General features: G+C 35.2%; 1 protein-coding gene across 8 annotated transcripts in view; it reads left to right on the top strand.

Moving 5' to 3' along the window:
• The first annotated feature begins 7,630 nt into the window (after positions 1-7,630).
• LOC114241745 (proton channel OtopLc) overlaps positions 7,631-22,556 on the top strand; it is a 40,065-nt gene continuing 25,139 nt past the window's right edge. Inside the window, exon 1 of one of the 8 annotated variants that reach the window (XM_089732215.1) lies at positions 7,631-7,926. In XM_089732215.1, the coding sequence (XP_089588341.1) occupies positions 7,702-7,926 (225 nt within the window). In that variant the 5' untranslated portion in view covers positions 7,631-7,701. The remainder of the gene's footprint in view (positions 7,927-22,556) is intronic. The other 7 variants (XM_089732214.1, XM_089732213.1, XM_089732216.1 and 4 more) reach the window with 7 other exon arrangements.

The raw sequence follows: 22,556 nt of genomic DNA, 5'->3' as shown, positions 1-22,556 counted from the left end.
TTATGTTTAACATCACATCTGTTGAATATGACTCACAATTGAACTAGTTTATGGTGTGTCTTTGACTCCGGAAATAAATAAAACCACTATAGATACTGGTTGGTGTGAAATAAAACTGTTATAAGGGACAATTCGGATCCCACATGCTCCACCCCCATATTTCTATGGGGCCATTCAACGCACCGTGAGAACAGCGTGGATATATCGACATACAATAAACTTTAATTAGTTTATAGTATGTGATGACGATTGATTAACGAGATTGTTTGCAGATAGTAATAAAATTCAATTGATAAATTTCTAGTTTCGTATTGAAAAAAAAAATTGAATTTAAATAATAAAAATATATAAGTGTTGTTTTATTTAAGTAAACCCATCAGAAAGGTTAGGCCGTTCTCAAGTACAGCTTTTAAAACGTATTCCAGAACTGAAAATGGCAATAATCTACAATAATGTGTTGTACAGAATGCCATTGTTCATTACTATCCCCAATACATAATACTTATTTATCCGCAATCTAAAGCAAAGTTAGGTGATTGGGACTGTGTTGTTAAAGACTATTGACACCGCGCACCAGTTGATTTCAAGTAAACTACATTACGTGCTGTCCATTAGTACATTAAAACTTTCCTTCGCAACCATTTTATTTATTTATTACACATTAGCACTATCAGTATACATTTGATCTCTTGTGACCGGCATGAATTCTAACACGCATTTATGTATACAATTTGTGTGTAAATAGTATCTGTGTGTATGTAGAGCTTATTCACAAATTTATGAACGTAACGCATCATCGATATTTACCGCTATCATACCGAGCCAATTCGAGATACTCTTACCCGAAAATTATCTCTTTAGAATATCTGTTTTCTAAGTGAAGCTTTAAAATTTAAGTACATTTTCAATGATATTTGGAGAGAATTGCACCTCTTGTGGTCCCGTTATTATCTTGATCCTGCGCACACAAGGGGCTATTAGGTGACGAGGGCTGTGTAATCAAGTTGCTACGCGACGATTTTTTGATTTCTTGAGTATTCAGAAGTGCTGCGTTGACAAAAAACCAAGTGACGACAGTCCCAATTTACAGTGTGCAATTATGATCGAGTAGTCTGTGATAATCGCACTAATTACTCTGAATACCACGGAATTAGAATAACAAATAATCTAACAATTCGCGGTTTTGTTTGTACGTTTGTTGCTGTTAAATGCTTCCACGCGTCGTTTATTCGATTGTGTTGAAAATGCACAGGTTTGCCGGCAACAATGGTTCCTGGAATGATAACGATTTGTGTAATAAAATATTCAACTATTATTTCATTGCAGCAATAACGTTTCATTTATTTATAATTCACGTGTACAATGCAATATAATGAAATAAGATTTAAATATAAAAATAAAGCACCTTATTGACTTTTTTCATTTGGATTTATGTGTAGTCGAGGATTTGGTTCGATCTTTTATTAGACTTAGCTGTTAACTGTTCAATTACGTAAGTCACAATCTATCGAGTCATTTATTTATAAAATAGTAAATATAAAAAGGCTATCCACATTTGGACTGACGTCGAGTAAACTACACGGAACCGGCCGACGCCAGCCGAAAGTTCGTGTCGTTTTTTTCTACTGTCCCGCTCTTGCGTTTAAACAAAAACAAGCCATCAAAAGCTGATTCAAACAACGCTTGCAAGTAGCGAGTATCGGAACGCGTAATATCTACAATAGATTTTGTTCTGAAAAGTAGTTGTGTTGCATTACTGTTTGAACGATGAAGTAAGTAGGTGTTACACAAATTATTGTTTTGTTATTTTCGTGTCGTGAAATAAGCCAGTTGTGCGTTGAACAAGATGTGAGTACATGTTAACGCTTCTCAAAATAAATAATGGGATGTTTTTCATAACAGTAATATGGATATTTGGGAGTCGATTATTTATTTTTTATAGTTATTGCATTTGAATGTTTTTGTACTGATTTGATATTTAGTGAGCGCTTTCATCATTCAGTCTTAGTAGAAAATTACGAACCGATATACTCTCTTTTTTCCACTGTTTACGCAGTTAGACTAATAATTTATTTAACGTCTGACATGCGATAGTGTCATATCCGTATTTTAAAAAAAATGTCAAAACATCACTCGTCTAATGGATTTTTATTAAGTTTTCTTAAGTTGTATTAAAATTAAAAGTTTTCAGAGAGTATGTTAAAGAATAGATAATAACATTAAGTGTTAAGATAATAAATGTTGTTTGTTATACATATCGTTTTGGGTATTAAGTATTTTAATATTGCTATACAAAATTTATCACTCTTATTGTTAGGGGGAAATAATTAAATTCTATATTTTTCATTTATTTAAATGGTTATGTGCTAGTTAAATTTTTCTTAAACGAAACATCGAATAAGAATAGAAGATGAAGATGTTTATTAAATAATTAATATGTATAAGCAGGTAAAAAATAACAAAACTGCATAATGCTGCAAACAAAATGGCATAATTTCATAGATTTAATGTTAGATGTTTGAAATTGCGGTTAGCGAAAAACAGTATGAATATTTCATAAGCTATTGTTATTTGTAATGATGTATTTACTTAAAATTTAATCATCGATTGAAGCGTATACGTCCTGTATTCTGAACATACAAAGCTAACATAATAGAATTAGGTTTTAGATGATGCGGAACCAAATGGTTGAATGGCGCGACAGTTGCACTATAGCTCACTTCATACATCTTGATACTTGGTAAATTAACTTTGCATTCTATTTAAAACTGATGAAATCGATCACGCGCTACAAACTCTTACAAATGTATGAAAAATATCGATTTATTTAAATTACGCCCGCACCACCTATTGTATGGTGATGGTATTAAAACAGATATCTTCTCTGGAATTCAAACAATAATAATTATACTAAGTTTGATTACAACAATGCAAGCTACAATACAGCAATAGTGGCTTAATTTCGCCATTTTGAATGCAAATAACATTATCCATGCCCGTAATTGTTAAATATTCGAAAGGTATACGACAATTAATTAGACCAATTGGTTAGAAGTGTTTGAAATCACGTCTCACAAAACCTTTAGAAATCATGATATAATTTGATTGAATAAGATTTATTATTTCCTATTCATTATGAAGGTGCAATGGGGTGTAGTGGAATCGTTCTCCAAACGGGCTGTACAATGCAATTGAAAAGGTCTTCATAACTAAGGGACTATGCTTTTCGGTTCAGAGCTTAATCAAGTGAAACGTGACTTCAGTTACAAATATCCACAGCCGGTATCGCTAACAAAACCGTCTTTATTTTCGAACTAGCGACCCGCCCTCGCTTCGCTTCGGAAACATTAAAACACACATGAAACCAAAAAAAAAAAAAAAAATTTTTTTTAATAAAAGTAGCCTATGTTCATCAGGGACAATGACGGCTTCTAATGGAAAAAGATTTTTTCAAATCGGTCCAGTAGTTTCGGAGCCTATTCGAAACAAACAAACAAACAAACAAATCTTTCCTCTTTATAATATTAGTATAGATAAAATTTTCGATCAGCTAAACACTGAATTAAAGTAAAAATCGGTCAGTGTCCTCCCTAATTCGAAGCCCAATTAGTTTATGGTATAAAATATGGTTTATTAGTATATGGTTTATGTTTGTTAATTTACCTAACCATGGTAATGAAATACAAATATAAGAGTGTCATTTCCATAATCTCTGTATATCCCGTACAAATATCAAGCGTTTTCCCTAGACTCGTAACTAGCGTAATTTTGCCATCAGCCAACTGTATAAGGACTATTTGGCAAGAATTCAAATCACATAATGACTGTATACGTTTTCTATGTAAATTCGTTTAATCTGTACTAGTTACTGTAACTTGAATTATTATCTTTGGAAAGAAGACTGTTTAGATTCTTAAAGTAATAAATGATTTTAAGAATGCAAGTCGGAGGCCAAGAAACATTTCGAAGCATTGAGAGCATTATAGTAGGTAATTGTAATGGAAATTAGGATTGGTGATACGACCCTTTCAAGGTATTCATTCACGTCTGTAATTCATGGACAGTCAGGAACTACAGTAGGGATATTTATAAACATAGAATGAGACCCGATTAATGAGTTGTATTTTTTTCAATTATGACAATTTTAATGATTAGTGATGTTTCCAGAAAGAGTCTGAATGCACGCCAGTTGTACAACACCTATATAATAATTGATATAAAATTCGACGCTTAAATAATTAAAAATATTAATCTGTTTTGTATGCCCGAGATGGTCTTCCCAGAGGATGTGTCGTATTTTGCTCGTATTTTTGTTTCCTGTTTCAAAATTTTCACAAAAAGGTGACTCAGCCACTTAATTGATATTGATCTATTGTTTAAATATCCTCATTTGCCACATCAGAAATAGCCACTGTAAACTCTTCATCGGAGTCGAAAATTGGGGAAGTGTGTCGGTTCTGTAATGGTACAGCCGGGCTTCCCATTTTTATTGATAAGCGATCGATGGCTTGATTTAAAGGACGAGGTATCCATTGTTTCAATGAGTATTTGATAGTAATTTTAGCAGTGAGCTGCGAATGGAACTCGGAATCTATCTTTAGTTGCGGTACTAAAGATAGGTTCCAAGTTCCATAGTGCTGTTATGCTTTAAAATCTCAGCGTGGCCATTCCAATCACGTTTCGCCTTTACGTTTCAATTTCCGTGGCGGCTATTATTGACTACTACCCACCTGGCTTTAATTGGATATCGTTACTTGTGAATTGAATTTTTTTTTTTTATACATTTTCATTATTAGTAACTAAAACAATTCTTTATTAAATAAAAGACATGATACTTTGGAACAGTATTTAAAATCAGTCCAGTAGCTCCATAAATTAAGCCAATGATATAAATGAACATCTTTATAATATTGATCTAGGTTAAAGATAACAATTGACTAATTTAGTAATTGTTCTATATAATTAAACCATCACAAAGTTCTAGTTATTCTCATTTTGCACGGCATGAACTGCTTTTATATAGAGTTCAAATACTTTTTATTTTGTTAAGTCGAATCCGAAAGAAAGTTCGTGTGATAATGATTACGGATCTCGTGGTAACAGGCAATTAGATGGTGAAGTCACGAACTGTTCCACGTTAGAGTTGTAACTGCACTAGTACTGTATTTAAACGGTACTAGTGACGTGAGTTTGTGTGGTGTTGGAAGAGAATGAGTAAATGTAACTAATAAAAATGTAAAATTTTTTACTGGTGGTAGGACCTCTTATGAGTCCGCGCGGGTGGGTACCACCGCCCTGCCTGTTTCTGCCGTGAAGCAGTAATGCGTTTCGGTTTGAAGGGTGGGGCAGCCGTTGTAACTATACCGAGATCTTAGAACTTATATCTCAAGGTGGGTGGCGCATTTACGTTGTAGATGTCTATGGGCTCCAGTAACCACTTAACACCAGGTCTACCCATTTTAGCAATAAAAAAAAAAGGTAGTTTTGGTTATTTGTTGTCAAAACGTCCACTACCCATTCGAAGTCGGGGTTGTAGGTAAAAAATTTAACTGTGTTGGGCAACTATGTCGCTGTTTAGGCTAGGACGCGTGATTCAATGCTGAAGTAAATTTGGAGGTCATATGTGAGCCTAGGTTGCTATAACTAAGTAGCCTATTTTTTCAGCTGCACTAATTTATGCTTCAGGGTGGACAATAGTAGTGATCACGTTGTGATGTCTATTTAGTAGACTTTGGTAGTCGCTTGAAACTCGATTGGATCAGGCAACTTAGTTTCTTTAAATGTATTGACAGACTAAGCAGTCCAGTGGTTAGTGCCGAGAGTCGTGGATTCGATTCCCATATCAGGTTTGTTTGCTCTTTATCTGGGTATTTATTATCTATATATTTAAACGTATATAAGTATGTATGTCAGTCTCTGGTACCCACAACACAGGGAATCCTAGTTTGGGACCGGATGACACTGCGTGATTTGTTCCCAGTTATATAATTATTCATATTGTGTCAACGCTATCGAATTTTTTCATAATGTCTAAACGGGCGCGCGATTCACGCTATTATGTCTGGGGACTCTGAGTACCTCTTAATGCTTCATATATCGTATATCTGTGTATGTGAATAAAATAATATCCTGTTATCATAAAATATGCATTTTAGCGGTATCATCGTGAGTACGGAGTGGTCAGTTTGAAATCGAGAATATACCATTATTAACTCCCTATAATTTATATTTAGCACTAGCTGACCCGCCCGACTTCGTAGTGCCTCAATCGATACATAAAAGATCTAAGCTTTTGTACAAAATAAACTTAAAACACACAAAAGGAATCCGTGCGACACATCAAAGGAAAAAATGTTATTTTTATTTAATTCAGAGGATTATCATAGTTGTCTACCTTATAAACTTTCTCTGGACTTCCACAAATAATTCAAGGCCAAAATTAGTCAAATCGGTCCAGCCGTTCTCGAGTTTTAGCGAGACTAACGAACAGCAATTCATTTTTATATGTATATAGACATGGCTGCGACCTCATACGGGTCAAAATTTATATTTCCCTGTGTCGCTGTTCCAACTAAGTTTTAAATGAATTCTTAGCATTAGGTAACTGATTGACTGTACAGTATTGCTCATTAATGACCTAGAACTGATCAATTACAGCGAAACGGCTCTCAGACTTTTCTGCTTGTGATGCAATTAAAAAAAGCTATACTTTTTAGAAATAATAAAAAAAACAAAGAATTATATACGCCAACCCTGAATCTATCGCATAACCTATCTAATGCGTTATTTAAAATGGCGGCCACAAATGCACAGAAAAACAAATGGTATTTATGCTTATTGATTTAATAATATAAAGATCCACAACAATGCAAAAAAAACCTTTTCTATTCATCGCCACCGATCCATTCTGGAGCTTAAAGTTTTGTGAGCTGCTGTGAAGCTAAGTGTCGTTTGAATTAGCCTATTCTGCTACTTAAGCGTTGTTCTCGCTGTGTCGCGAAAACGCATTAGCGTGTAATGAGCACACCACACATTATACTGGGAAACCGGCTGTTTGTCGATTGATTGCTTGTGACGTCACCTGAGATGCGTCTTATTGTTAACTCGTTGTTAGTGTGACCGCGTCCCTTTCACGTATACTACAAATACCTAACATACCAGTGTTCTGAGAGCATTTGTTGAGTATGTTTATTTAAAATTTCCGGTTTAAGAACAGTGAATTTCGTTATTTGTTGAGCCGCGAATTCTTGTTTCTGTAAGCATATTATTTATTTTGCAAACAATAACCTCTATTGAAACGCGGATTCCTTAAGTAATTCGTTTGGCAGGAGTTGTATTGTTTCAACGGTATTAGTATAAGCAGCAAATAAAGTGTAACTCGTGCAAATAGTAATTGTTTTTTTTTTTTTGTTTAACCATTTCGATGTATTTTGACTGAATATTTGAATGGAATTTAAATTGTCAATGTCAATAGAAAAAACCGCTACTATATATTGCGGAATCTGAAAAGTGACCAGCGCTCGCTGTTGTGGAAGGAAAGAGGTAAAACGTTTTTGAGAGCGAGTGAAGCGAAGTTGTCTGCACTCATGTGTAGTGTGGCCCCGTATAGACAACGGCAACAGTCCGGTGTACGCTAAAGGCGCGCTCATCTCACTTGAATAGCGGCCCAGCCCTAGCTATTTGCAGAACAATGCAGGCTTGATGTGCGCACGCCGCTATCGGTGCCGGGAAAGCGCGGAGGGAAAACGCGCGAACCGTTTGGTTGGCAGTCTTGGGCCGCGACCGCGACCGGCCGCGCGCCGAAGCACGCCAAGCGACGCTTGCGCCCTGGCGCTCGACGAGCGCCGCGTCCGCCGCGGCGTTACGTTTTCCGAATCGACCGCGGAAGGCGACTCTGCCACCGTGACTGAATTTCAGTGTCAAAAGGTTGGTGAACCCACTTAAGCTATTTCAATGTGCACCTTAAATGAAAGCATTAAAGCACCGTTTGCTTTATCCCGTTAAACTGATGTTTGTAATAATATCGTGTGCAACAGTAGTGTTTCTCGTGCGCTCCAAATGTCAAATGTTCGATACAATTTCGATGATTTATTGACAATTCCGGGTTTGGAAATAGTCGTCTGTAGAAACGTTAATTTTAATTACTAAGTCGGATGTGTGTTTGATAAACATTTCGTTCATACTGTTTTACTCGCATTCAGTTTTTCATTTACGATATACAATGGATATTTGAAAATCCAATACAATTTTTTTTATGTCACATACTTGTTGTTCCATAATAGTTAAGGTAATTTTGCATTAGGTATTAAGTTCTGCTAAGACCACTATGACGTGCCTTGGATTGTGAAATATTTAAAAGATAATGTTTTTTTTTTTGAAAAATCTAATACATCTTATTCAAGACGTTGCAGATCCGACAATTTGCGTGTAGCATTATATTTTCCGTTATTTCGATGTTGTATATGCACGCGTTAAGAAGTGTGTTCAGGAGTACACAAAATTGACTATTAATAATCTAATAATAAAAAAATCTATAAATAATAAAAATAATAATTAATGATTGGTCTGTTAATAATCACTGATATTGTGGCGTGTAGCGCTTATGTTTTTAAGTACTTTATACAAAACTTTTCATTATTATGAGCGTATTAAACAGAACTTTAAGCTATGACAGTCTAATTAGAGAGATTGTTTAGATTTTTTTCTTTAATCGTTGGTTTTTTTAATTTTATTGCTTAGATGGGTGGACGAGCTCACAGCCCATCTGGTGTTAAGTGGTTACTGGAGGCTATAGACATCTACAACATAAATGCGCCACCCACCTTGAGATATAAGTTCTAAGATCTCAATATAGTTACAACGGCTGCTCCACCCTACAAACCGAAAGGCATTACTGCTTCACGGCAGAAATAGGCAGGGCGGTGGTACCTACCCGTGCACACGAGGTCCTACCATCAGTAAAGTTACCTGGTTATTCTAGTTACCGTTAGTATTTTGCTTGTTACGTCTTTAATTGACTAAATAAGCCAATGAATAATAGTATGAAAATGGTTATCGTCTCAAAAATTGTCATCTAGAATTTTGACACGTTTCGAAGTCAAATAATAAAACATTGTATAAAAATTTAAGTTTTTTTTTTTTATGAAGGTCATTAAATGAAAATTCGGAAAGTGCGCCCTTTTCGATAGTATATTTTATTAAAATGATCGACCACAATGAATGCGAATGACGATCGATATTGGCATCAAACGTTACCTATAATTCTAAATGCATAATACTGAAATTTTCATTTAAATCGAACGAGAGATTGTGACCCAGATAGCACGGTTAGACTGTAATAATGTACCGTTGAAATATAAACAGAGCTACAACCAAAATATGCCCAGGGATATGTCATCTCCCGAAAATAATAATGCCACGGACAAGTCTAGGAGTCGATGAGATCATGAACGTTTCTTGTACATTTGTTATCATTAGTTAAGGTACTGCTCAATCTTTTGTTTGTTTTGTGAAATTTTTAGCTTGCTCAACTTTTTTTTTTTCATTAAGATCATTAAATTCGTTGCCGGTCTTCTTAGTGACACGGGTCTTAATAATTTCAGTATGATGTCTAGGTATAGGTTGTAATATTAAAAGTCAATAATAGGTAAATAATTAAACGCGCTTTTCACAATTTCACTCATCTACAATAGACCGTGTATTTTGTGTGAGTGATGATTATTGAGGATCAAAATAATTTTATAAGGCGCTAAATGGGTGAGCAAAGTAACTGGCCACCCAACATCAGGTAGTTACCGGAGCCTAATTATGATTTATTTGGATGACTGATGTCCGACCTTTCAAATCGGAACGCGTGACTTCTTCGCGGTTGAAATATGCAGTGGTACAAACTCAATTGGGCTCATAATACGGTCCACGATCATAATGACCTACGCAAAAATGCAAAAAAAAAACAGAAATAAAAACCGTAAGCTTTGCCTCATTATTAAAAATATACCGTGCAAGTTTCCAAAAGTGTTAAATTGCGAAATTCAGCGGAGCGTTCTCCATTGAAAACGTTATTAAGTAGTTTCCATCGTCGCCTGTGCAGAATGCTATTAGCTGGCGGAAAATTAGCGCTTCGAGGTAAACCGATTATGAAGCTATAATGAGCAGAAGCAAGCGCACCGCAATCAGGTCAATTTTTTATGGTCATTGAGAATGTGTTTATTGAATTGAACCATACGGATCGATACATTCTTTTCCTGGCTAATCCATTGCACTTACAAAGTATATGATGCATAATTTCTACTTCTATATTTTATAGTACGGAGATTGCGTCATCATCCAAGTTCATTTTGACAAGGTTCTTCAATGCTAAAGGTCTCCAAGCTAATGTCTGATCTGACTCTAATAAGGATTTGTTTATTATAGTTTCACCTCGAAACCCGTTTCTGTGCCTGTAATGGGATAGATTAAAATGACTGTGTTTTTGACGCGAACCTTATACTTTATCCCCAATCCACTAACGATGGTTTTAGGTACCTCAAGCACCGGTCACCGTTCTGATAGAACCCGTCGCTTGCGACGTAGGGTTCGGCGACCAAATTTTAACCCTCAGACACAGTCCACTGAGTTTCTCGCCGGATTTTCTCAGTGGGTCGCGTTTCCGATCCGGTGGTAGATTCTGCGAAGCGCTGGGCTTGCTAGGGCTAGTGTTACCAACGTCACCAGGCTAAAGCCCCGTGAGCTCACCTACCTGTTCGGTGAATCTAGTATGACCCCTCGAGGTCACTAGAATAGGTAGGAAAAAAAATGCTTTATAGACCATTGTCATTGGAATTCTTATGAATCTCTGAAACAATCGTGTATTCCGAGTAATGTCCATTTTTAATACGCTTTTATTAGCTTCAGACGTATGTATGTTAGCATGTAACGGAATCTTTGAACATGATTTTGACCCCCTTCAAAACGTCGGATTAACTCGAAATTTTGTATACTTATTATGGACCGATGACAATTCGTTATTAAAAAAATATATTGAAATTCAACTAAAAATCGAAAAATAAATAATAGTTTAAAAAAACTAACAAACTACGCTTTTATAGAAAATCCAACTAAAATATAGGAACTAAATTTGAATTAAAAATAGTGTAACAAAAAATGATTTTGTTGTAAAAAAAAGCGTAGGGTGCATGGTATCAGTAGTTACAAATATTTTATAAACAGATATATAGAGTAGAAAGGTTATTTTGATAATATCCTGAAAAGCGCCCCACGCTTTTTTACAATAAAATAATTTTTTCTTACACTATTTTTAATTCAAATATATTAAAATTTATTTTCTATTTTTAGTTGGATTTTCTATAAAACCGTATTTTTTTAAACTATTATTTATTTTGGTAGCTGGGACTTTTTTTAAACCATTATTTAATTTGGTAGCTGAGACGTCGGTAATTTACATTTTAAGTATAGTGGCTACATTCACGTTGTGGGATCTGTAGATTTTTTCACACTTTACCCTGAGGGAATTTGAGTTTCGAGCTCGCCTATCCGCCCTGAATATCACAATCTCTCATATCTCATTACCGTGCATTCAGAAGAATGTGCTAGAGCCGAGAAATCCTTAAAAAAATAATGAATTCCGACACGTGCATATAAATAGACTCCAGGAGGAAAATGTTTTAGATAAAAAAAAACGTTCTCTAAGGTACCTTATCCTAAAGAGGGGACTTCTCACTTTATTATTCATAAATGTGAAGCTTAGATACCGATAGGGGTGAACAGAAAATACGACATTGAATCTTATTTGATTCATTTTAGGGTTTATATAGAATGATCTTAAAATGAGCAATAGTCTGTTATGGAATGGAAGAAAAGGTTTATTCATAATGGCAAAACCGGTTTCAAATGTTGTATGAAATTTAATAGTAAATATAATCAATTTATGTGTATTTCGAATAAATTGCTTTTCCCGGTTATTGTAATAATACATTGTATAATATTGTTTGTTTTAAATAAAACACATTGTTCAAGAGTTTTCACATCCTTGACCCATTTCTTTGTTGAATCTGTTTGTAAATTGTCCGTTTGATCATCACATAAATACGCTGACCGGGATGGCATTTGCATTGTGAAGTCTATAGAATCCGTAACCTCTTAACACTGGCTGGCTTCTCACTCAATCACCCACCTATGCGATAAAAATTAAAGAGTAAAAATCTGGCGCACTACATGTTAATGGTAAGACCTTTGTAAGGTGTACAGAGACTGTATAAAGTCGAAATAGTATTTATTTTTATTGCTTAGATGGGTGGACGAGCTCGCATCCCGCCTGGTTGTTAAGTGGTTACTGGAAACCCATAGACATCTACAACGTAAATGCGCCATCCACCTAGAGATATAAGTTCTAAGATCTCACTATATGTAGTTAGAACGGCTGCCCCACCCTTCAAACCGAAACGCATTACTGCGTTTTGGTTCGCATAAGTAATACATGGACAACAACCTATCTTGTGAACTAACCATAAACGAGTGTGATTTGTCATTTTGTACTTCGTAAGCTTCAAAACGTACCATTAATTAATAATTGACCTCTCGGAAATTAAACACAAAAACTGCAAATAAATGTAAGTTTTGCGAATACATTTTTATACATTGATTTCGTTTCATGTAGTGAATATTACGACCGCCCATTACGAAGCATGTTCTATTAATATTATCTGTTGTACCTTCATCAACGCCAACGTTATAGTAAGGAATGGTTTTGTGTTGCAATATCAATGGGTATTTAAATAGAACATCCCACGTAGAATACCTTGAATAAAACAGCGAATCTAATATTTGTAAACCTTCGCTCCATTAAGGTTTGATTTCTGACGTATTTTTTTTTTTGGGCTTCGTTCAAACACGATTACATGGTGTTGGTTCAATCGGTCTTATTCGTTTATAACATTGTATTTGTGTGAGGTAAGAAACGTGGAGATGATGAATGCGAACTGCTGGTAGGACCTCTTGTCAGTCCACCCGGGTAGGTACCACCATCCTGTCTATTTCTGCCGTAAAGCAGTAATGCGTTTCGGTTTGAAGCGTGGGGCAGCCCTTGTAACTATACTGAGACCTTAGGACTCATTTTTCAAGGTTGGTGGCGCATTTACGTTGTAGATGTCTATGGGCTACGGTAACCGCTTAACACTAGGTGGGCCGCGAACTCGTCCACCCATCTAAGCAATAAAAAATAATAATAAAAAATATCAAATAATTAAAATTACTTGCAAGGCCTTAAATGGTTTCGTATATCATAAACAGTATGTGGCGGGTAGCCATCATACAACGCAAGATAATTGACAGATGCCTGAATCTCGCTTACGACATTTTCAAGATAAAGCGCATATATACAAGTTCCGAACAAAAACATTCGGACCGTCGGTCTACCGAGCAATATCACCCACTCGGTGGAAGATCTTCCCTCTGTCGTTAAGCTTCCCCAAAAGTATAGCCGTAACTACTCTTTAATTTTCTATAAAAATCGTCGAAGAGAACGCTTTAGACGTTTTTCTCCACGAAAACTGTAAAGTGCCTACTCGAAACGTCAATCTATACTAATATTATAAAGAGGAAAGATTTGTTTGTTTGTTTGTTTGTTTCGAATAGGCTCCGAAACTACTGGACCGATTTGAAAAATTATTTTTCCATTAGAAGCCGACATTGTCCCTGATGAACATAGGCTACTTTTAAAAAAAAAAAAAAATAATATTTTTTTGGTTTCATGTGTGTTTTAATGTTTCCGAAGCGAAGCGAGGGCGGGTCGCTAGTATATGATAAACTTAAGAAAATGAATTTGAAATTAGAATTCAATGCAAAAAATGACGAAAATACTATAAATTTTCTAACACAAAATATGAATATGTGATAAATAAAGTTTAACAAGAAATTATATTACAGTAAGTTGTGAGTGATTGATTTCCACAACGTAAATTTTATAGTTGCGAAATAAAGTATGCTTTTGTAACTTTTTCTTTGGATATAAATAATATGTAGGTATTTCAAAATAACCCAGTAAATAACCTGTATTATTGGTAGTCACTGTAAATTATTATGTGGTCTATTTATATGCACAAAGGGTTCAAAAGTGGACAGCGTCCAGGCCTCTGTGCACAGCCTCGAATGAAAATCCTTTGATGTCTTTCGTTTATGTTGCAGACAAGCTAAATAAAGCTGTAATTAAACTGAATTTCTTTAATCTGTTTTAGAGTGAGATAAAAATCCTAATTTCTAATTTTGAAAACCTTCCTTAAAGACATCGTCTTTTTATTTATTTGTTGCTTATATGGGTGAATGAGCTCACGGTTAAGTGATTACCGGGGCCCAGAGACATCTACAACGTAACTGCCGCCACCTATCTTGAGATATGAGTTTTAAGATCTCAGTTTTTACGAGAGTAACTTAGAGAGTAACTAAGACTAAGACTAACTAAGAGAGTAGTTTACAGTTTTACAGTACAACAGTCCGCTTTATGGCAGAAATAGGCAGAGTAATGGTATTTACCCGCGCAGACTCACAAGACGTGCTACCATCAATAAAAAGTCATTGTTTAATTAAAACAATGTTTTCAAACGGCACGCCTTTTTTAAAGTGAAAGGCATCAGGCACAGGAAAGTGACGTCAGGGTCACCAGTTTGCGGGGCTTAAACGACAAAGGGAAGATCTTCCACCGAGCGGGTGATATTGCTCGGTAGACCGACGGTCCGAACGTTGTTGTTCGGAACTTGTATATATGCGCTTTATCTTGAAAATGTCGTAAGCGAGATTCAGGCATCTGTCAATTATCTTGCGTTGTATGATGGCTACCCGCCACACATTTATTTTGAAGTTTTCATATCTGAACATTATCAGAAAAATAGTTTGAAGCTTTGACAAAGATACATTTGAAGAGAAGAAGAAAGACAACAACTAATAATATTATGCAAGATAATTATGCACATAATATTTGTTGTTGTACCATCGGTCTCTTTGACGTAGAAATAGGTTACAAAGCTAACTATTGTGAAAGCACTACGATAATTCTAAAAGTTTTCCATCGTTACACATCACAAATAACTTGGGAAAAAATAATAGAGTCGACTAAAGCGGTGTTTCTAACACTATTTATAGTCATGAAGGCGGGAACCGTTTTGATCATAAACAAACCTCATCTGATGGATGCAAAGCACAGCTGTACTATGATTACAAATAAAACATTACATTTTAAATGTAGATCGCTGACGATTGCATATACTGTACAGTTTATCTACATTTTTATGCATTTTTGTCCTTTATGCGTTGATAAGCCGTTTATTAGATTGTGATAAAATGAACATTTATTAATGGTAAGCTCCTCCCGATCCACTAACGGTGCTTTTAGGTACCTCAAGCACCTGCCATCGTTCTCGTCGAACACGTCGCTTGCGACGAAGGGCTCTCATTTTTGTGTATACTTTATTCTTCTTTTACGACACTTACACAAAGAGGTGGGATGGTGTTATTCTAGACTTGATTCTATTGAAGTCGTCGTGGCCTAAAGGATAAGACGTCCGGTGCATTCATATCGAGCGATGCACCGGTGTTCGAATCTCGCTGGCGGGTACCGATTTTCCTAATGAAATACGTACTCAACAAACGATTGACTTCCACGGTGAAGGAATAACATCGTGCAATAAAAAATTTATAATTTGCGTAATTACTGGTGGTAGGACCTCTTGTGAGTCCGCATGGGTAGGTACCACCGCCCCGCCTATTTCTGCCGTGAAGCAGTAATGCGTTTCGGTTTGAAGGGTGGGGCAGCCGGTGTGACTATACTGAGACCTTAGAACTATTGGCGCATTTACGTTATAGATGTTTATGGGCTCCATTAACCACTTAACACCGGGTGGGCTGTGAGCTCGTCCACACATCTAAGCAATAAATAAATAAAAACTCATAAAGCCAAAGTGCATACAGAATAGTCCGTACCGGGGTACTACTGGAACGGTGTTACAGTTGAATAATTTATTGGAATTTTAATATTTGAATCCCAGTATATATGATTTATAGATCCAAATTTTAACTATTTTCAAAACAAAGGAACTCTTTGGTATCTTTTATTTCATATTTATTTTGAATTTTTTATTAGATACTTTATTTTTCTTCGTCTATGTAAGTAAATATGTTTGATGAAGTATAATAATTTATCAAATAAAACGTATGCTATTTTTAGGTTCATTGTGTAATAGCCGAAGTTTACTAGCGATCTGCCCTCGCTTCGCTTCGCAAACATTAAATTTAATTATTAATAGCGACCCGCCCTCGCTTCGCTTCGGAAACATTAAAACAAACATGACACAAAAAAAAAAAAAAATTAAAAAAAAATGGCCTATGTTCATCAGGGACAATGTCGGCTTCTAATGGAAAAAGAATTTTTCAAATCGGTCCAGTAGTTTCGGAGCCTATTCGAAACAAACAAACAAACAAATCTTTCCTCTTTATAATATTAGTATAGATATAGATAGGTAGCTGAGTCTCGCGACGTTACCCGCGATTATAGTCGTACCGCGGGTGATGCCGCGGGGCGAAGCTAGTCTAAAAAAAGTAGCCTAAGTTACTCCTTATATCATCAGCTATCTATCAGTGAGTCTCGTCAAAATCGGTCCAGCCGTTCCAGAGATTAGCCGGAACAAACAGACAGACAGACAAAAAGTGTAAAAAATGCTATTTTGGTGTATGTACCGTATATATATTCATATGCATGTAGTAAAAAGCGGTTATTTCAAAATTACAGACACTCCAATTTTATTTATATGTATAGATATGTAAACATAGTATACATAAAATACTATTACTTTCATCATAAGCTGCTCAAAATGATGATCAAATAGCTGTAAAACAGCCGTCATCAATTGGAATTGCCAACAGCTTAATTCGCCGTGAGCACTCGTGTAGACACCTCACGCTATGTATGATTTTCTGGAAAATTTTAAATACCATTTCTGCTTTTGCAGTTTTTGGTATGGGCTTGTGGCGGGTAGTCGTCATATACAATACAAGATAATTGACAGATTCCTGAATCTCACTTACGACATTTTCAACACAAGCGTGCATATATACAAGTTCTGAACAACAACATTCGGACCATCGGTCTACCGAGTAATATCACCCGCTTGGTGGAAGATCTTCCCTTTGTCGTCTATCTCCCCACAAGCTCCCCTCCGTCGTGCTTCGAAGGTCGAGTATTATGACATCATATCTTACGTAACGAAGCCCTTAGAGGTGACTTGACTATGCCCGTGACGTTATTGAACAAATAATATTCATCGCAAACATTTTCATAAGCATAACTAAATAGGACTCTATGTAGATTACATTATTGATTCATTTCGAACGAATGCGGGTCTGTAATTTCGTTGTCGAGGGCAATGGATTTCGCATTTGTTGCTTTCCGTTTTGTCTGTATTGCTTCGGAATTGAATTGAGCTCAATATTAATACCTTGATCTCTTTCAAGAATCAGAAATACGGTCATTTAAAAAGTGGCTTTGTTTTGGATGGTATAAGAAATGTTTTTGTATTTATATGCAGTTTGTAGCAATTCATAAAATTAGTTAGTAGACGTAGTAGACGCGTTAAATAAAGTGTGAGATAAAATTTGCATGTAAATATTTTATTACATTTTCTTGGGAAGTTATATAGTTAGTTGAGTGTCCAAGCGAAATTACTTAATTTATGATTGTTTGTAATTTTAGAATTGAAATTTGGAAAATTATTTATTGGACGTCACTTCCAAAAAGGAAAGCTTTACCACGATGAATAGTGTTAAGATCGATTGTCTTAATCGTTAAAACGATATCTTCCCAGTAACATTGCAATTTTACTAACCAAGTGTAAATACACTATCTTTTTCAGTACTAGAGTTATGTGTTGTTGTGTGTAAATGGGTGAGGATATTTGCCAGTTATTTTATACTCATAAAATTCTTGAAATTTCTTGTTTCGTTAAGTGACAGGGCCGTATCAGAGATTATCTTTCGGATAGCTATGCTGGCTGAGTGGTTAATGTGGTTAATGATGTCGGCGGTCTCCTGTCCTGGTGAAACTGGAAAGGCCTCCGGGCCACCAGTAATACTTCATAAAAAAATCATGCGCGTTCAATTCCCTTTCTTTAATAGAAATAGTCAACGTATATGCTATCGTATAATCGTATGATATATAGAATATCATCGTATCTTTATTAAAGTTTTCTAAGATACGGAGTTTCTGGAGACAAGTAACAATACCGATAACTTAAGTTAAACTTCTTGAGTATTAAACGCGTTTGTCGAAAAAGAACAGAAAAAATAAAAACTTTGCCACAAAAACATTAAATCGACGTAAAGCTTATGACACACAGTTTTTAAATCAATCAAGCTTAAGTAGCACGATAATGTGATCGCAAAATAGTAAACCGAATATGTATTGTTATATAAATCCCAGACAGGTTTTTGAAAAAACGACTCCCCGTTAAAAATATTATCAGTAGTATATAATGATTAGCATAAGGCTTTTCTACATTTCCTGAGATCGTTATTAACCTGTGTGCTTAGTGTTAGTTTTTTAACGATAGCGTAAAAGTTAACTCAAAATTGTATGCTGTTGGAACAGCGCCCCTAGCGGTAAATGTAGGCAAACGTTCCAACTCCATACGAATTTGAGTTAACTTTTACGTTATCGAGAACGTTAAAAGCTCGCACTAAGCACACTGGCCGTTGAACGGATCAGTTGTTGTTTCGCCAAATGTAACTTGCGCAATGTCTTTTGTACACCTGCCTTATGCTGCGCTCAAGGTGATAATACATTCTTCTTCGATTTTTATGCATAGTGATTCGATGATATTTAAATTTTAATTTGCAGGTGAGGTTGAATTTTGAATTTTCGTTTTTATATAAGTACATTTTATCAAAATGTAATTATGTGAATCGAATTTTTAATTTAAACAATAAGATTTTATTGTGTCATAGAACGGGAAAGTGTGTTGCATTTGTTTTTAATGTACTTTTCAATTTAGAACGTGTTGTTTAGTGTTCGAACTCCCTACTCATCTATGCCACCTTAAACTTTTCTATCAAAACGCCGGTTGAAAGCTGCTGCTACCGCGTCAATGTCTCTCGGACCTAAGCCTGATCAAAAAAGCCCAAAATCAATTTTGTTTCATTTCAATTGAGTACATATTGTTGGAGTTTGAATATAAATGTAATGGCAGGCAACACTTGACACATGATTACAGAATTCGAATATTAGAATTATTTTAAATGTTTAAAAAAACAGACGATTGTCTTCTCGTAAGAGAAAGAAAGGACTTCTCATCTAGACACGGTCAAAGAAACATGTTAGAGTTTTATAAAAATATAAAGATAATAATTTTTTAATGGTGTAACAGTGTTCAAACTATCTGCAATATAATTATAATGAAGAAGTGTGTTTTTAAATAGCCCCTCAATATCTACAGAACCCAATCCCCTCAAATTTAACCGTCCAACACATATCATAATTCTGAAGTCTGGACCTATTATCCTCGAAATAAGTATGTGAACGACCAGCTCGATTATGAATAGGAGATAGGTACGGCATTACTTAAATGCCCGAAATCGTGTGTCATCGTAATTTGAATATAATAATATATATCTCACGATTATTGTAATTTTGTAGTAGATGACGTCATCAGAACATATGTAATTTGCGTCTAAAAAGGAAACGCGGTCGTTGCTAGTCTTGCAACACTTCCAATCCAACCTAGTTCAGTTTCCGTTTCAGTGCCTGGTCTATTTGTGTTGAAACTGGGAGAAAAAACGCAATAAGGAAATTACGGCTCAGAAAATGGGTTAACTTGATTTCTAAACACAAAGCCAGAACATGTTAAGTGCGATGCTAAATGCAAACGATTTCTCATTACTAAATTACCTACGTACAGAAATGTTCGCAAAACCATTTCGCAGAATTTAAATTCGTAGTATCTCTCGAAGAACTATGTCAATAAAAGCAGCTGACTACGAACCGCGATGCTATTAAAAGATTTCATTATAATTAGATTTAGCACTGAAGATTAATTGTGTCACAAGCAACAGTTGGTCGAGCTATTTAAGCGTTCCCGACTATTTTTACAGTATCATTCTGTATTGGGGCTCCTCATGGAGGTCAATTGATGGAAAAAGTTGGATTTCCTACAGAATCCGCAACAGGGTGACATGGTTTTTCAATGACACAGGCTGCCTGGCCAAAAAAAAAAAGACCGGGGAAGAGCACTGCCCAAACGTCCATTAGGAACGATGATTATAAAGTCATCCATTTATTACCGGGAATCCGAACTTGGAGCTGCGGAACGAAATTTATTCTCTGCTGGCTTTGGGATTTAAAAGCTCAAGTAACTTTGGTGCACGAGGAAAAGAATTGCATCCATGTCCGGCTTTTGACAGCTGTTCGAACTAGCAATGAAATAAATAATAGAAAATAAATTTTAATAAATTTGAATTATATTTTTTAGTTCGATTTTCTACAAAAGCTTATTTTGTTAGTTTTTTAAACTATTATTTATTTTCATTTTTTAGTTCAATTTCAATTTATTCAATTATTTTTTCAATTTTTTTGTTTTTAATATTGAATTGTCATCGGTCCTTAATAAGTATACCTACCAAATTTCGAGTTAATCCGATGTTTTGAAGGGGGTCAAAATCACGTTCAGATTCCTTTACAAACATACATACGTCTGAAGCCAATAAAAGCGTATTAATATTAAATTCAACTTGACATTTGATTCGACATATGCGTTCCAGATGTATCGATAACGATTATAGATGATTAATCCAGATGAACACGGATTTTAATGATTATTAAAAAATAGCATTGCTCAAGGCTTATACAAGTTAATCATTGAAATCTACCTCTAAAATAGCCCATATTGCGAATAATATCGAGTATCAATTCAAAAACAAAGATTGTGCGGCAAGCATTTTTATTTATTTTAAACGACTTCAATAAAAGAGGATACTCTATATTCGACTGTATTGTATGTATGTACCTAAGAATTTTTTCTACGTGAACGGATTTAGATGTTTTTTTTATTTGAAAATGTTCATGTAGATGCATTTAAATTTTATCAAGATCGGACCAGTACATGTATTCTTAATAATGTGTAATATTTCATTGACTTCGTCTAAATTCATGGTATTCTCATGTTATTTTGTTGAAGTGGCTTTAATTTTTTGTTAAGCTTTTGTATCATTAATGTGCTATACAGTCCAATGTTCCGTGAAGTGTAATAATTCTCCAAACTAAACAATGACGCATTCTGGGTATAGCTGTTAAAAAATTTTACGTCCCATTACTTTCGATATTTCAATCATATTTGGCTGTTTCATCGACAGCCATGTTTATGTTAACGGTGCAGTCAGTTCCAATAGACTGCTTAAACAATATACCACACGGCCGTCCTAGTTTCTTTTTTATATACGGATTTAACAGTATCAGTTTTAATGAGTACTCGAGAAAAGTCGTAAATTGAAAGATTATTATAAGAATAATATAAGAAGAATATAAGAAGATAAGAATATTATAAGAAAGATATTTATAATTAGCCAGACAAAACGGCTGAGTAACGTTTTCTGCTTTGTCTATCAGCCAATTTTTTGTTCAACAACTATTTGATAGTCTTTTGTACTATACATTTAAAAGATTTTTTTAAGAGATATTTTTTAATTTTAAAATCTTATTAAGATTTTATAAAAGAGAACATGTTAAATATGAAATTAATCTAAAGCTTGAGGTGTCAGAGATTAAGGTCGGATTTAGATTATTGGATAAACACTAATTTCAATAAGTATACCCGGAATCCATTGTTTGTTCACTTTTAAAAGATTTCGTAAAAGTAAATATGTACATTAATTGGTTATCTACCATTACTTCTATCTACCAGGTATTGTTAGTATTTGAAAAACTAGTTATACGTTTTTTTACTGGTGGTAGGACCTCTGGTGAGTCCGCGCGGGTAGGTACCACCGCCCTGTCTATTTCTGCCGTGAAGCAGTAATGCGTTTCGGTTTGAAGGGTGGAGCAGCCGTTGTAACCATACTGAGATCTTAGAACTTATATCTCAAGGTGGGTAGCGCATTTACGTTGTAGATGTCCATGGGCTCCAGTAACCACTTAACAACAGGTGGGCTGTGAGATCGTCCACCCATCTAAGCAATAAAAAAAAAGATTATTAAGTTTAATAAATTATCAAGATAGTGTGTGCCCCTATACAATCAATTCAGACCAGTAACAATTTTAGTCTTCTTATGTGATGCATTTATATATTAAATAATGTGCATTGAATTTGTTTTTTTCGATCAACGCAACTAACTAACCTAATTTCTCGGCGAATCTTCTCAGTGGGTCGCGATTCTGATCCGGTGGTAGATTCTGCGAAGCACTGTTCTTGTTATGGCTAATGTTATCAAAATCTCTCAGGTTGAGCCCATGAGCTCCTAGCCGCGAGAAGCCACGAGAAGCTACCAGCGTAGGTAGGCGGAAAAAAATCTAATTTATAAGTTCAATT

This window comes from Bombyx mandarina, chromosome 13 (genome assembly GCF_030267445.1).
Source record: "Bombyx mandarina strain Sakado chromosome 13, ASM3026744v2".
In the NCBI taxonomy this organism is placed as follows: Eukaryota; Metazoa; Arthropoda; class Insecta; order Lepidoptera; family Bombycidae; genus Bombyx; species Bombyx mandarina.
The sequence above is the reverse complement of the archived record's forward strand: the minus strand, read 5'-3'. Positions and strand labels throughout refer to the sequence as shown.